We start from the raw sequence: 16,207 nt of genomic DNA on the forward strand, positions 1-16,207 counted from the left end.
ACCCACCGCAGCACGGCCACCCCCGACTCACCAGTACTCAGATTTAGTATTCTCACACATTCACTTTTCCAGATGAACTTTAGAACCTGTCAAATTGCAAAAATATATGCAATCTCACTGGAACATAATGAATGTACGGCTGTCTGGAGAGAGCCAGAGTCTATACAGGATATTGCTACATATCATCCGGGTCAACTTACAGAATGCTCTCAATAGGTCTTAAGTTGATTTTAAAGGTGTCTATAAGTAATGACGATTATAACTCTCTCTTCCATCTCCCTCCTCTGCCACACCACAGGGACTAGTAGTGCCAGGACTTTCTTAAATAATAGTAGGTCCTTGGCTAGTTCTGACTTCAACGGGAACGCCTCTGGAGGTCGACTCTTTGGAATGCCCTTAACTGTTGGTTTCTCGTAGAGACCTTGATCTAGATTAGCATGTTTCTTTCTGATCTTAAAAGTTCTAAGAAGGGGTAGATGATAAATTTTGCCAAATGTTGTTTCAGCATCTATAGAAACTATTATGAATTTTTCTCTATTAATTGGAGCTGAAATAAAGGCTGACCAGCCACAGTGCCTCCAATTGGTTCACATATCACTGGTTCCTATGCCAGGAGCCAAATCCTCCCAAAGAAGGATGTACTGACAGTGAAGCTTCGTGGCCTGACTGGAGGGATGGTGCTAAAAGCTCCCTCAGGTTGCGTACACACAGGCGGTCTTGGAGGCTCCGCTTTCTTCCCAGGGAAAGGAAGTCTGGCAGAGGAAACGCCCCCATGATCGGAAGGAACTCTCGGGGACAGTGGTGTACAGAGTACAGGTACCAAGGAGGAGTCAGTCAGTGGGGTGGCGGACCCCACACACCCCTGCCACCTTCCCACAAATCAATATACAGACCAAGTGCCCAGTTTGAGATGGGGTTTTGTACCTGAAGTGTCTGGCCATGACAGTGTCTAGTCGTTCCGCCACACTGCGGCCCCTAGCCAGGGCATGCAGGCCAGGAGCCATCACACAGAGCCATGCGTGGTTCCTCCTGCTCCCCCACCCACTGCCGGCTCTGGGCCCCATCCCCTCCTGCCTGTCGCCATCAGCAAAAGCAGTCCCTACGCAACCACAGGACCCCCCAGCGCCGGCCGGCCCTGAGGCTGGGCTGTTCACACTCAGCCTCCCCTCTCCCTCCTGCTTCTCCGCCGTTCCAGCCTGGGAAAAGGGTGGGTACCTGGGCCCGTGCCCAGCGGAGTGGCCGGCCACTCGCACCCCGCAGCCGAGGCTGGCCCTGCCCCTCTGGCCAAGGGCCCGGCCTCCTTGCTCTCACTAGCGTCTGCCCTGGCTACCCAACGCTGGGCCGTGGGTTGCCCCTGAACACAGAAGCAACCATAAACAGGAAATAAGGGCCAAGCCCAGTCTGTCAGAGTTCTGAGAGGTAGATCGGGACAGGATGCCCCGTGTGGCTTGTCCAACCCGACCTTATGCTGGAGGCCACCTCTGTGGACGAACTTTCTCTTCGGGCCACAGGAAGCCCTAGCCCAGGCGGAGGCGAAAGGTGGCGACCTCCATGGGCTCCAGGTAGATGTCGGTGCTGTTGGAGGGCGAGGCCAGCGGGTACAGCAGCGTCAAGGACGTTGGCTGCAGGAAACCCACGTCCAGGCCGTGGAAGAGGCTCCCCAGGGCCACCTGTGCAGAGGAGAGAGGGCAGGGCTGCGCTGGGTGCGGGCCCCCGAGTAGGCAGCCCTTCCCCCTCCACGTCGCCTGCCGTATCCCCTCAGTAGCAAGGCGCCTACTTCAGTCGCAGGCTCACCCGCCTGGGCCCGCCCCCAGGGCCTGTCCGCGGGCCTAGGGTCGGAACCACTGCACTGAGCCGGGAGCAGTTTGAGGACAGGGGCCACTCTCGGTTCACTTCTAAGCGTCTGGCTCGTGGAGGCCTTTATCGGGGCCGGCGTAAGCAACGAATGAGTTTGACGGCTTTTGGTGTTTATTCTGTGACTTCTCCGTTGTTTGGTGGACATCCTTACTCGTGGACCAGAGGTCCAGCTACGAGCCTCATGTAGGAGTTGCCCGCCAAGCCTCAGCAGCTTTGGAAATGAATGTCAGCAGCTTCCCCTTTCCTCTCTAAGAAGCCCCAGAGGGACCCCCGCCCTCCGATCACTGCCTGACCCGCTGCAATCTTAGCCCCCTCTCGCACACCCGCCCTTCCCAGTGGCCCCACCTCCCGACCTCCTCCCTCCACCTGGGCCCTGCTCACCTTGCCTTGGCTTGTGGTGCAATTGAAGCCCAAGTTCTTGGCCTCAAGGCCACAGTCAAAACCTTTGCGGTGTAAGATGAGTGCGGCTTCTGCCGAGGGCGAGGCATCATCCTGGGTGAGAGAGGGCACAAAGGCAGTGTAGGGGAGCTGCTCAGAGCTCACAGGCGCAGCAGCCCCGCACCCAGAAGGCCGACCTGGGGCAGAGGGGAGTCTGCGTGAGGATAGCCCAGAATCGGTCCCGGAGCTGCAGGGCCCAGCGGGATGCTCACCTCAGCTTGGAGTGAACGCAGGTTGAGCAGGTGGAAGTCACAGGGCAGTGAGGAAGCCAGAGGATGAAATGAGCGCAGAACGGGGGCTGGGGGCTGCCTCTTGGCTACGGGCAGGGCAAGGGCCGGGGCGCTCAGGTACATGGAAGTCAGGTGGCTGAGGAGGGACGGGTAGCTGGAAGAGTGGCCGTCTGGGACCTACAAGAATGGCCCGAGATGTGGAGGAGGGACTGGGCAAGGATAAAACACAAGCAGGTCGGTTCCTTTGAAAAGAGCTTCCCTGCTGGCCCTGGATACAGGGGTGCCTGGCTCCAAGACCCTTCAGGTGTGGCCACTTTCCATCACACACACCTTAGAAAGAGCTGCTTCCCACCTTCCTCTACTGCCTGGTTTTTTGTTTTGTTTTCTTCTATGACACTATCATGAAAAACACTCCCATCAGCAACACCGCGTGTCACATGGAGAGATTCTCAGCACAAGGGCAATGGCAGACACAGATGTGGGCTTCCCCGTGGGGAACAGGCCTCTGATGGAGCCTCCAAAGCCGACTCCGGGCACAACCTGCTAATGCCAGCACTCGTTCCGCCCCCACTGTGGCCCTTACCTCTTGGTTCTCACTCCTGCTGTCGTGAAAGACCAAGTCCCTAAATATGGCTGCCAGTTTAGAGAAAAAGCCAGGCTGCTGGGGGGCAGAGAAAGCCAGGAAGGAGGTGAGCGGGGCTGGTGTGGAACGAGGGGGTCGGGGGAGGCGCAGAGAGGGAGGTGGCAGGTGAACACGAGGGCACAGGAGGCAGGCGCGGACCAGAGGGAGGTGCCGGGCTGCAGGGGGCAGAGCTTCAGAGCATCAGCCTCCGTCGCCCGACCCAGGCACCATGCTGTGCTCAATGCCCAGCTCTAGCTGCTCCTCAAGCCCTCAGCTGGCACCCCAGGGAGGGCGGCCCGAGTTTACCTCACTGCCCAGGGTGCGCCGTTCCAACAGGAGGCGGAAGCGGTTGCAGGTCCTCTTGTTGTCTTTGAGCCCTTGGCCCAGGCCTCGGTTGTCGTCCTGCATTAGCCGCCGGTCCAAGATCACCTCCAGCTGGCCTGCAAAAGGCAACTGTGGGTCCCCGGCCCAAGCAGACAGGGGCCTCTGGAAGGTCCCCAACCCTGGCCCTGTGGGAAAAGCCCCGAGGGCGGCCGGAAGCTCAGTTGCTCAGGAGAAAAAGCAGCTCTGGAACCCAGAGTTGGAGGGGGCTCAGTGAAAGGCTGGTGTCACAGAGGAGGGAACCACAGGCCCGGAGGAAGCAGGCCCGTCCCGGCAGGCCACTGTCCCTGCTCTGTGACTCACAAGCCCGGCCCGGCCAGATGTCCAGGCAGATGCTGAGTCTAGACCGGCTTCGGAAACAAATTAAACAAACGCAAAACTGCCAATGCCAGCCTTCAGCAGCTGCTGCAGAGGCCCTAACTGGACAGGTTTCTCAGGCGCTGGCCCTGGGGGAGGGGCAGCAGAGCCCCGCTCCTCCTGCACTGCACCACCGCCCTGCGGGGCCTGGAGGGGCACTCTCAGCTCAGCCCTGCGCAAAGGCTCCATCTGGAAGGAAGATCTGAAGGCCTCTGTGGCCACCAAATGCAAGCTGTTCACTTGAGCCCGAGGGCACGGGGACACCTGGGCTTGCCTGGCTGACCAGCCCCAGGCCATTGCGCCTAGTGTCCTTGTTCTAGATCTTAAGAATGTCATTCTCTCTTCTACTGACCATGAGTAGGAAGATGATATATACTTTTCTCCTTTGCTACATATTTCATTACAACATCAATGCACTTTTCCAACGGTCCCCCTCCCATCCCCAGCCAGAAGCGGACCGCCCATCTCCACTGAGAATCACCACTCAATATTTGGCTGCCTCCTGAGGGGATCTAACAGGGTGCCTGCCCCCGGAGGGTGAGGTGGTGTCTGCTGTCCCCCAGCGCCTGGGACTGACAGCTGTTAGTGCCTTAGCCCTTCTAGCATGGAGGCGATGCTGACTGGGAGGAAGGGGTGGCCTGCAGAGTGGAGAGGCCCTGGGGCAGGACACGCTTCCCCTTCTCGCCCTGTGCCCCACTCACCATCACGGAGGCTGGAGACGCCAAGGGCCTGGGCAGTGTGCAGCGTGAGGCGGTTCTGCGTGTCTTGGATGTAGGCCATGACCGGCATGGGGTAGAAGTTGGCCTGCAGGGGCAGCTTCTTCAGGTACCGCCGGGGCTGCACCTGCAGGGCAAGGCCGGCAGGTCAAGGGCATCTGGGCTCTCGGCCCCCAGTCTGAAGGAGTCCCTGACCACTCTCACCCAGGTCCCCCTCCTCCATCAGAGCAGACTCCCCCAACCCCACACAATAGGGCCCGTGATGGAAGCAAACACAGTCCGAGTCTGCTCCATGGGCTCTCCAGGGCCCGGCCCCGGGAAGCACCTGAAAGCCGTTGAGGTCTGTGAAGAAGGTGCCCTGGCTGTCAATGTCTGTGTGGATGCGGAGGGCCAGCTCCTTGTTGACGTAGTCCCGGATGTCCACCAGGGATGACATGTCTAGAGACAGTCCCTCCACCCCTGGGCATGGGGATGGGGGGAGAGTGTGACAATGAGCTACAGCTTGAGCTGGACAGGCTGTGCCCACCCCTGAGGCCATTCCCAGCGCTTCTCCCTGGAGAGCCTGCCCTCCTGGAGAATGAATGAAGCATCATCCCCACCTCAACAGTCACTTGTCATGGCCAGACCTATGAACCGAGAACGGGCAGAGGGAAGAGCTATTGCAGCCCGCGGGGCCCGCCCCTCCTGCTCCGCACACCTGGCAGGTTATAGAGCCGGACCACCTGGTGAACGTGCTCGTAGTGCGCCACCACCTCCGAGAAGAAAGGGCCTTCAGTGACACGCAGCACGGGAGGATCCTTGGGCACGTAGGGCTGGGGGAAGAGCAGGTGACAGATGAACCCACAGCACAGAGCAAAGCAGGTGGGTACCAGCCCGGGGCCAGGCAGGAAAGTAGTTGTTCCGTGCAGGCTCTGGCCCGAGACCCCTTGCTGAGCTGGGCCCACGCCCCCAGGCAGAGCTCCTTGCCCCCGACCCACAGGCGAGGCCTCCGGCAGCAGGGCCCACCCCGGAGGAAGGCCCGAGCCCTCCTCAAGGCCTCAGTTCATAGGTCTTGTGCCATCAGTGAGGCCCCCAGGCCCGCTGGGGCTTCCGGGGCGTCTTTCTATACCTGGGGCTCGCCGTCAGGCAGGAAGAGGTAGGCTCCACTCTTGTCTTTGGACGTGCGGGTGCCATAGACGAGGAACTCCATGTCCATGCGCTGCTCCTGCTCCTCGTCCACCCTTCGGATGCTCTGCCAAAACACACAGCCCTGACCCCTGGCCCCACAGCGGCATGTCAGGCCTGCCCCCTGGGAGGGCACGGACCCACTTCCCCACGGAGACCCCCCGGGAGCCGCGGAGCCCTCTCCCAGGTCCGCCGTCCATCGGGTGGCAGCATGCTCACGGGCCCACGGCACACGCCCCCTCCTCGGGCTCCCGCCTGGCCCTTTACCTTGAGGAGCCCGCTAAGGCCTGAGAACCAGACCTGCATGTAGCGGTTGCTGAGGGCAAAGTCACCGGTGCCGGAGTCAATGACGCGCAGAGGGAAGGCCTCGTGCCTGCTGACAGCCAGCTGCCGGCCGTGCAGGTAGACGCGCGTGGAGGAGGGCAGGGTGCGGTGCCCGTCCAGGCCCAGCCGCAGCTGCAGCACGCCGAGGCCCAGCGCCGGCAGGCGGACGGGCACGGACACCTGCTGGCACAGGGCGGTGAGGAAGCAGGGGCCACAGCCTGGGCTCAGACCCAGACGCAAGCTCGGGATTCTGCTCGTGGGGCCTGTGCAAGTCCCTGTACCCACAGGTGCCTCGGTCCCCCCCCTGAAAGTGGACGTTATGGAACTTGCCCCTCATCAGACCGTCAGGGGTCTCAAATGGTACTGGAAAAACTATGAAGCGGTAACCCCACACTGAACTCTCGGCAAAGGCTGCTGGGATGAATGAACGATGGGGCAACAGGATATCATTCTGATTATCGTCATTCCTACACCAAAGCATCCTCCCTTCAAGGACAGAATCAAATCCTAGAAGTGACTGTCCTCTGGCAATCCCTGTCCCCAGGACTTCTGTGCCCAACCTGGCTCCACCCCCATCCTCTTGTACAGGGTGTCAAAGCAGGAGGGTGGGAGACCAGCCAGCCAGGCCCCCTTGCGAGCCCCGGCGCACCTGGTAGACGTCGGGGACCATATCGGTGGCAGAGCTCCAATGGGCACTGATCTGCACAGCCAGAGGCTGACCCTCCTCCGAAAACACACGCACGCGAGGCGAGCTGACGAGCAGGGTCACCACGCTGAGCCGCTCCTGCTCCAGCGGGTTGAAGAGCACCACGTACCTGTGGGGGAGGTGAGCTTGCCCAGGAGGCCACTGCTCCTGGTCAGGTGTGGGGCCAGGGCAGGGGGAGGCCCGGGAGCGGCTCTGCCTCTGCACCCGACCTGCTCCCACTCACCTGGGTGAGGCGTCCAGCTGGATCACTGTGCGCTCTGGCAGGGCATCGTGATTTAAGCGGGTGTCGTCCTGGAATTCAGTGGGTGGGAGGGCAAGAGCCACCATGAGGCTTGGCCTGACTGGGCATCCTGTCTCCTAACCGCCCCCCACACATACACTGTCTGTTGGATGGGGACCACCAGCTGCACTGGGCACAGGACAGAGATTGAAAAGAGGAGAAACACCCTCGTACCCCAGCTCCCGGGATGGGGCTGCACACAGAGGGTCCCCTGAGCAGGTCCAGGGCGGGGGGCTCACCATTTGGAGGAAGGGCACTGCAGGGTCGAAGTGGTAGGTGTCCTTGTCCCCCAGCACCAGGTAGTGGGCTGCGTTGATGATGACCTGCTTCAGGCTGACAAGGGAGCGCAGCAGCCTGGGGGACAGGAGAGGGACCGTGGGGAAGGGGACACAGACACTGTCCATGCTGCCAGGGGCTGGGGCTGCAGGAGGCCTGCCCGCTGACCGCCCAGCACGTCCTTTCTCTGGGATGGTGGGTGGGGGTGTGGAGCCGACAGGGACAGGGCAGGGCTCGCACCTGACCCCATAGTCCGCCACGACGGCCTCCTTGGCAGTGCCAGTGATGGCGTCGTGGTGCTGGAAGAGCCCCAGGCTGCGCCGAGCGTCCGTCAAAAGGGCCAAGTTCGAGAGCGGGTACTGGCTGGCCAGGCCGGAGCGGCGGGCGTGAGCGACAGCCAGGCTGTACAGAATCTCTGCCCCCCTGTCCGGAGAGACACGTCAGTGCCGGCCCACCCATCTCCCAGGGTCCCACCCTCTGCCCACCGCCACGCGTCCCCCTGCCCGGGCCTCACCGCAGGTGGGCTTCCAGGACGCGGTCCAAGCTCTTGTAGAAGGGCCGGGAGGTGTAATAGCCCGTCCAGTAATGGTCCTCCCGGTCCGCGTAGGAGAAGAAATCTCCACTCAGCACCGGAAACCCCGGAGGCCGGGCCCCTGGCTCCACCCCTGTCCTCTTGTACAGGGCATCGAAGTAGTCAGAGAGGGTGCCAAACTGGGCCTGTGGGGACCCCCCCAAACCCGTGCCTGTCAGTGCCAGAGCCCCATGGGAACTGCGGCCCAGTGCGGCAGCCAGGGCTGGGGGCCGGGACCCTGCCTGCACAGCCCTGTCCTGCCCACAGTCTGGCCCTGACCCACTAGCTGAGGCCTGGGAAGAAATTCTGAGAGAATAGGGAAGCCTCACTCAGGGTCAGGAATGAACCCCGGTGTGAAGCCAGGAGCGGGGCACATGGAGCCCCCAGGAGGCCCAGCCGGCAGCATGGCCCAGGGCGCCCCCCGCACCTGCACGTGGAGGTCGGGCTTGCTGTTGAGGAAGTCGAAGAGCCGCTGGTAGTTGAAGAACTGGGCATCCCACTCCTGCGGCTTGTCATAGCGGAAGTCGTCGCCCAGCGGCACCAGCAGGACGTTGCTTCGGAAGAGCCGGGACTTCTTGCGGTACTGATCCAGGAGCAGGGCTGCCCTGAGGTGGGAGAGGGCCCAGCGTGAGTCTCAGCATCACCGGAGGCTGAGCAGAGCGAGCCCGAGGTCCCTCTGTGGCCCCACATCGAGGAGGCACTCGGCCAGCAGATGTACACCTGCGGGGTGGGGAACCCCATCCCAGGGCCCAGCGTTCTCCACAGCCCTGACAATTGGAGAGCCTTTCCTGTGCTGGCCGGCACGTACGGCTTCCACTCCCAGACCCCGCACAGAACAGATCAGCCCTCCTTCCAACTCTTCTGTGCAGGGACCCAGTGATGAATGCGATGGACACGGGGGACAAGGGAAGACAGAACCGCACTGTTGCGGCCTGGCGCTCCCGTGGGGGCGGGGTGCGTTTACATGCATGTGGCCATAAGCCCCCATGGGCCCCCCGCAGTGTGACATCAATCGCGTGTCCTCTGGGCACATGGCTCTCAAGGTCTTCTCTCCTCACCCTGAAATTTCCATTCCGCTTCCTGTAGCTAAGGATGGAAACTTACATCTCTACCTAATAAACCTTAGGTGGTTAGATCCGACCCACATCCCAAACTGTTGAGATCTTTCAGGATCCTGATCCTGACGCCCCAGCTGCATTCCGTCCACCCATTAATGAGGCAGCCCTGGAGGAAGGGGCTGGGCTCAGGAGCCGGTCTGGGCCCACGTCAGCCCCGTGTGCACGAGCTGGGTGACCTTGGGTGAGTGACTTAACCCCTCTGGGCCTCACTTTCTACAAAATGAGGCAACATCAGTACCTACCATCCTAACGTCATGAGAATTAAAATGAACCGCGTGAATTGACATTTGCTAGAACGTGCAATAGTGCCTGGCACCAGCAGGAACTACAGACGAACACTAACTTCCTTTTTCACCCAGATCGACAAACAGGGCCCCGCAGCAGAGCAGCACAGCCCCCTTCTCCTCTTAGATCCGCCTCCTCGTACCACGTGGCGGGTGGCACGGTTCAACCAGCTGCTAAGCTACGTAACCGTGCTGGTCGGCTTGGACTTTCCCATTTTGTTTTCAGGAGAGGACGCCTCCAATACCACTCCCCCCTAATGTGTCAGCCTAGGACGTCTTTCAAAGGAGCCACTGAAGTTCCTCTCCTGACTTGCTCACCGCACTGCAGGGCCGGTGCACACCTGCTGCTCACCGCAGCTGCTTTAAGGAAAATCCCGCCTCCACAGCCCTAGGTGCTTGTTTGGAAGCAGCATTTAGGTTTCTGGATTCTGGAAACAAAAGACCACTTTCTTTCCCTCCAGTCACATGTTTTATCTCTTGGGTATCATGGAAATTGGAGTATTGCCACGTAAAAACCAGTTCCACTTGCTCTGTTCTTGAGGCCGGTCTGGTCCTGGCTAAACCGCTGTTCTCGGCCCCTCTTAACCTGCAGTTTCCCAGGGGGCCAGCTTCATTAACAGCGACCCCGTAAGGGGCCCTAATGGGTCTCTCAAAGGGAACAAGCCTGCTTTCTCAGAGGCTAGTGGGTACACCAGAAAGGGGGTTCCAGGTGCTCAGAACACAGAGGATCCTGGCCAACTCTGAGCCAAGGCAAGGTGCCCAAGCTCTGTGGCAGCACAGCAGCTCGAAGGCCGGAAGAAACAGTACCCAATTTGAGAATTATTCGCCTCTGAGTCAGTCGAGCGGCTCTGACAGTTTGTTAGGACAGGAAAACATGCTCCTGTGGGAAGTAAAACCACGGGAGAGCCGTAGAGGACCTGCCACACAGGGGCTGCGGGCCTCACGTGCCACCTGAGCCCACCCCCGTCTTCCGAAGCCCCCAAGCAGCAGAGCCCGGACCAGAGCGCGGGGCTGGCGGCAAATACCTCTCGGCCACGTTGGCCTCCGTGATGGCGCGGGGAGGCACCTTCCAAGGGCAGTTGATGCGCCCGCCAGGCAGGCGTTTGAAATCAAACTGGCAGCAGACCTTGGGATCCGGGCCACAGGTGTGGGGGACGTCATAGCTGTAGAAGGGCATCATGTGGCAGAAAATGTCTGTGCTGGAGTCCGAGTCTAAGGAAGACAGAGAGGGCAGTCAGCCACCAGCCGGCCACGCCAGGAGCTGGGCCCGAGGGCACCAGCAGGACAGGTATCCACTCCGGCTACTGGGATCCGGTAGACCTAGACTCAGGGCTGCAGGGGATGTGCAGGCCCAGGGTCAGGGCACAGAGCAGACTCCGGAGCACGCAGCTGCCCCAGGGGACGGCGCTCCCAGACCCTCGGGAAGAACGGCGGATCCTGCAGAGGCGAGGTCGGCGTGATCCTCTCCCGACCGGTGCCAACAGGTCTGCTCTGGGATCTCTGCCCAGTTCCTGGGAGAGCTATGGCTGCCACCCCCACCCCCACCCGCCTTACCCCAGCTCTGCCTCCACATGAACTCCAGGCTGTGGGTGGCAGCAAAGTGCTTCTTGATGGCGTAGTGCACCCTCTGAATCAGCATGCTTGTCAGGTTGGCACGGCGCAGCAGGTAGGCCATGGTGGGGCTGTACCCAAAGGGGTCCACCGCCCAGCCCGCGCGTGGGGTTGCACCTGGGCAGGGGCACAGAAGCCAGAGGCCCCAAACACCTCAGCACCTGGCCTCCGGATGCTGGGATCCCAGCCCCTGTCCCGCCGTCACACTGGGGCCCTTGGTGGGGATATGAGCATACCAAGGAATCCCCTGCCAACCCTTGCACCTTAAAGCTCCCTGCTATCCTCAGGGGTCCAGCTCTGGGGGCAGATTCCCCTTCCTGGCCTCACCGAGATTCCTCTCCAGCCACTGGTGCCCCTCGATGAGCTGGTCAATCAGTGCAAAGTAATGGGAGTTGGCCTCATCAGGCATCACCCAGCCGCCGGTCACGATCTCCAGCTGCCCGTTTCCCACCAGCCTAGAGGGAAACACTCACACTCAGCGTGGGGCGAGGACGTTCACCCAGTCGTGACAAACAGAAGATGCCAGCACCTGAGCTCACTGGCCTCACAGAGCCAGCTCGCCAGAACCCAGGACCAAGGGGACACACGTGTGCCCTCCTTCCCCACCAGCCAACTTCCCTGCCGTCCCGGCCCTGCCTTCCTGCAGATGCCATCTGTGCGCCCGGGGGCCTGGCCCCACGCTCTCTCTTCCTTGTGCTCACGGAACTTTGCTTTCTCCTAACACAAGGGACTCGAACCAGTTCCTGCTGCGTCGTCCTTGGCCCCACCACCATCATGTCGCCTCATCCCTGCCACGCTTCCCCCGCCTCTCCGGCCACAGCTGGAACCACGGCTTCAGGCAAGACGCAGGCCCGGGGACAGCCCTCCCGCGCCGCCTGATGGGCACTGGCCTGTGCACCGCTGCTCTCTTTTGGGCACTGATGTTATCCCACCACTTGGCAAAGAAGGAGACTTCGGCCCAGAGGAAGCGCCGCCGCGGGTCCTCCTGCAGCTTGGACACCATGCTGTTGAGGATGTGCTGGGTCTGCTCTGTGTAGTACTTGTCAAAGGTCTTGATCCAGCCTGGGGGCCAATGCGGGGTCCCCTGAGGACACTGTGTCTCCTTCAGCTGCACACCACCCCCCGCCCTCCACCCTGCCTCGCCCTGCCATCAGCTCCGGACGTCTGCGGCCCTCACCTGGGTCATTGTGGGAGTGAGGTACCACGAACACCTGCAGGTCCTCGGCGTCCCAGTCCCGTGGGCTGTACGAGATGTCGAAACCCTGCTTCCACACCCCGCCATCCACGTTGTCGAAGGGCAGCTCCTCCGACACGGTCAGCATCTGCCGAGCAGGAGAGCCTCTCAGTGACGTCTCCGTGGCCGCCGAGGGTCCCTCGCCAGCTGTGACTCTTACCTGCAGGTCTGGCTTCTGGCCCCGGCCCCCCAAAGCAAACTGGCAGTCCTGGGGGGAGACGGAGAAGAAGCTGGGCCGGGGCTCTGGCGGCACCACCCAGGAGCCGTTGGCTGTGTAGTAGGGCAGCAGGGCGGGCGGGCCCTCGGCATGGGCCGTCAGCTCCAGCACGGACTCCTTGATGTGGCTGATGATCTCGTGGTTCTCCTCCAGCAGCTGCTCCAGCTGCTGAATGCGGTTCTGCAGCACAGAAATTTGGCTCTGCCGGGAAACCAGGATACCATCACCCACAGCTCCTCCTGCGCCTGGGGCCCCCAGCACCTGAGGCCTGACCGCTGCCCCTGCCCGCCCCAGGGGAAGGCATAACCACGAGCCTGCGGGGAGGGCTCTGGCACGTAGGGGAAGGGGTGCGCGTCACTGCGGAGGACTGCAGTCCACCTGGGCTGGGCACGCCAGGCTCAGTGGGAAGGAATGGTGCAACCCATTAGCACATCTGCTGAGAATTCCCAAGACAGAGCGCCATTTCCCCTTCCTCCCTCCTTTCCTCACCTACTGACAAGGAAGGTTCCTAATCTGGGCTGACAGGACTCTCCAGCCGGGGTGCTAACCTGCACACTGAAGGCCTCAGATGCCAGGCGTGACTCACCCGGGGGAAGTTCCCGCCACTCTGGTGCCGGGCAGGGTCATGCTGCACTCGGTCCAGCATGAGGTAGAGCGAGAAGACAGCCACGCAGAAGACAGCAGCCCCACACACAGTCACCTGCTTTTTCAGCTTCATGCTGGCCTCCGGGCACACCTGGCTGGAGAGACACCACAGGTAGCCCAACAGCCAAAACCCTTCTGGTGATCTTTCCAACGCGCTTCCGAGGGCTGCTCCCAAGGAACCTCTGTGCTCCCAACTCCCAGAAAAGCAAGCTTTGAAGCATCAAATCCCAACGTGGGCTTGTGGATCTGACCCCACCTGGGTCTTATTCTCTCGATGGAGGATCAGAAAGCACAAGGGCCACATTTGAGGCTGGTCCTGCTTCTCCCGAGGGCGAGGCCAGCTCTCTCCCCCCAGGCTGACGCTATAAAAAGCATCACAGGATAACAAACTTCCCAGCTCGGACTCCAGAGGTCACCACGCCACCTCCTGATTCTGACCAGCTTCCCAAAGTGCTTATCTACCAGAAAGGCACAGCCGGCAGAGGAGGGGGTTGCCCAGGCTCCGTGATCACGTGGTCCCAGTTTCAGGGGAATGAGCTACTATTTATTTTAACAGTTACAACTAAAGCCCAAAGAGACAGAGCCTTTCTCCCCGCCCCGCAGGATCCAGACGGGTACTCGGCAGAACCCGTGCCTGGCACAGCTCCTCTCTCACTGGGAAACCCAGGAGGGATTTAAAAAGCAGCCGCTTATGTTTCTAACACAGACTGAGTCCTCTGTCTTCTCCCTGTTAGTTCTCCCTCCACAGAGGGCAACTTTCAGCCTCTGCTTATACAGCAGTTCGGGGACCCCCTGGGCAGGCAGCAGTGATTGATGTTGAAGATCCCCTGCGCTGGGAGAGGACAGGCAGGGCCGCTGGCTGTGGGGCAACTTCGGGTGACCGGGCCCGCCTTGCCTGGCGGAGGGAGGCCGCTGGCTGCCAGCGAGCGTGAGGGGGCGCCGCTCTGGGTCTCCCTCCGGCCGGGGGCCGAAACGCCTGTCGCTGAAGCCTCGTGCCTCACTGAGCGCGATCTGATTCCGCTCAGAAGCCTCCGGGCAATATTTTTAGGGCCTCGGAGGCTGCTTCCAGGCCACAGAGGGTGGAGCTGGGGAGAGGCGGTGGGCTCGCCCCGGAGGCAGCACCTGCGCCAGTCGTTGGCCGCACACCCGCTGGAAAACCCCTGCCGGGCCGCCCCTGCCCCGCACTGATACCGGGGGTCCCAGGACGGCTTGTGACCCTAACCCCGACCCCCTCCCCCGAGGCACCGCTCCGGCTCCTGGGGCCCAAGCCGGCCGCAGCGGGACAGCCAGACCCTCCCCGCGTCTGCCCGGCGCGTTACCGTCTGCGGCCGCCTCGCGCCGCTCCGGGCCCCGCCGGGCTCGTGGTGCCCCTCACATCCCTGGTGGCGACGCAAGGAAGGCGCCCGCCCGCCTACCCGTCGCCCCGGCTCCGCGCGCCGCAGCCGCGCTCCCACGGGCCCAGGGCCGCCGGCCCGTGACGTCCCGTCCTCCACGCGCGGGGCGGGGACAGCGCACCGCCCGGCCCCGCCTGCTCCTCAACCCCACGCGCCGGCCCGGCCGCAGTGCGCAGCCTCAGCCCGCCCGGCCTGGGCGCAGGAGCGAGACTAGTCGGTCCGAGTCTCGCCGGAGCAACGTCATCAAAGGCCCGGTAGTAGAAACACCCCTGCGCGCTCGGCTCCGGGGACCCTTCCTCGGGTGCGGCTGCGGCCTCAGGCCGGGGTGCTGCCCCCTGCCGGTGCGGTGCCGCGGCGGCACCCCCTACCTGTCCTGTGGGTCCTCCTTTTCCTGGGCCTCTGGTTTCTGTAATTTTGAAGGATAATAAACCACACCGCCACGAATGTCTCCATTAATCCTGCATCTGCCTTCTTTTTAAATTACCCGAGGACAAGTTCACAGTAGTGCGGTTACCTGGGGGGTGGGGTGGGGGGCGAAGCACGGGTAGCCCAGGGGATACCCCCAAACCATGGCTCAATTACAAACCCTTGCCTACTGCGCAAAACAACTTTTTCTTTGATTAACCAGATGTGAAACGCCACTCCCTGTTTTAGCTCCCGTTTCTTGGATCGCCACCAGGGACGTTTTTCTAGGTTCATTTACTAACGGGAACGCCTGTCCCTGAGGTGCTAGACCCAGGGACAGGCGTTCATCATGCCCTGTGTCTTTCTGTGTTTTGCCCTGTGTTCTGGGAAATTTACCTTCTAGCCTTTCTATCGAATTGCTCATTCTGGCAATCACAATCTTCATGTTCCAGAGCTCTTTCTTCTTGGTGCTCTCCCGGTTCTTTTCTTAAAAATGGAGATCTAGCCCTGACTGGTGTGGCTCAGCAGGTTGGGCTTCGTCCTGCAAACCAAAAGGTCACTGGTTCAATTCCCAGCCAGGGCACATGCCTGGGTTATAGGCCAGGTCCCTGGCTGGGGAATTTCAACAGAATTTCAAATCAGAAAACTGATTATTTTTTTTTTTTTGTCTACACAACATCATGGCAAGGATTAAGTCATTTTTTAAAAGGTTTATTTATTTTTAGAGAGAGGGGAAGGGACGGAGAGAAACATTGATGTGTGAGAGAAACATTGGGCGGCTGCCTCGCCTATACGCCCCAAAGGACACTGGCCCACAACCCAGGCATATGCTCTGATGGGATGATGCTAAGCCAGTTGAGCGATGCCAGCCAGGGCTGACTGATGTTCCTCTCCCTCTCTTTCTCTCTTCCTTCCCCCATCTCTAAAAATAATTATATAAAATCTTTAAAAGTGGAGGTAGAACATAGTATACGGCACGAGTCTTAAGTGCACAGCTTACGCGTTGATAAACGTACACACGAGTATAATCACCACTCAGACCAAACACAGAACATCCACATCACCCCGAAAGGTCCCTCTGCCCCAAGAGGTCACACAGACACGGAGTGCGCGGGGGTGACCTGCCTCACTTCCATACCCTCAGGCTGGAGGGAGACTACCAGCCCCAAAGGATCCAGGCAGCTGGTCACTCACACCAGTGTGGAGTCAACTTCTCGCACCCCTAGTCCCACCGGTTGACACTGAACCAAAGGCCCAGGTGACAGGATGACCGGAGGTGTGGCGGGGGGTCACTGGGTGGCTAAGGAGCCACCTCCAAACAACAGCTAAGCAGTTGTATGGCCTAGAGCTACCCAGGGAAAAGCCCTGAACTCAGCG

At 60.9% G+C, this 16,207-nt stretch overlaps 1 protein-coding gene across 1 annotated transcript; it reads right to left on the reverse strand.

Moving 5' to 3' along the window:
- Window positions 1–42: 42 nt before the first annotated feature.
- On the reverse strand, window positions 43–13,126 carry MAN2A2 (mannosidase alpha class 2A member 2). Its single transcript, XM_090263602.1, has 22 exons — window positions 12,973–13,126; window positions 12,330–12,587; window positions 12,113–12,257; window positions 11,826–11,997; window positions 11,263–11,390; window positions 10,879–11,052; window positions 10,350–10,536; window positions 8,350–8,527; window positions 7,866–8,068; window positions 7,592–7,774; window positions 7,315–7,429; window positions 7,019–7,086; window positions 6,739–6,904; window positions 6,033–6,269; window positions 5,710–5,832; window positions 5,299–5,413; window positions 4,927–5,060; window positions 4,587–4,728; window positions 3,454–3,587; window positions 2,508–2,702; window positions 2,239–2,349; window positions 43–1,670 (listed from the first exon to the last, which is right to left on the reverse strand). The coding sequence occupies exons 1-22, from the start codon at window positions 13,102–13,104 to the stop codon at window positions 1,518–1,520; spliced, it is 3,453 nt and encodes a 1,150-aa protein (XP_090119728.1). The 5' UTR covers window positions 13,105–13,126; the 3' UTR covers window positions 43–1,517.
- Window positions 13,127–16,207: the final 3,081 nt, after the last annotated feature.

This window comes from Furipterus horrens, unplaced genomic scaffold (genome assembly GCF_987537825.1).
Source record: "Furipterus horrens unplaced genomic scaffold, mFurHor1.1.pri manual_scaffold_16, whole genome shotgun sequence".
NCBI classification, from domain to species: domain Eukaryota; kingdom Metazoa; phylum Chordata; class Mammalia; order Chiroptera; family Furipteridae; genus Furipterus; species Furipterus horrens.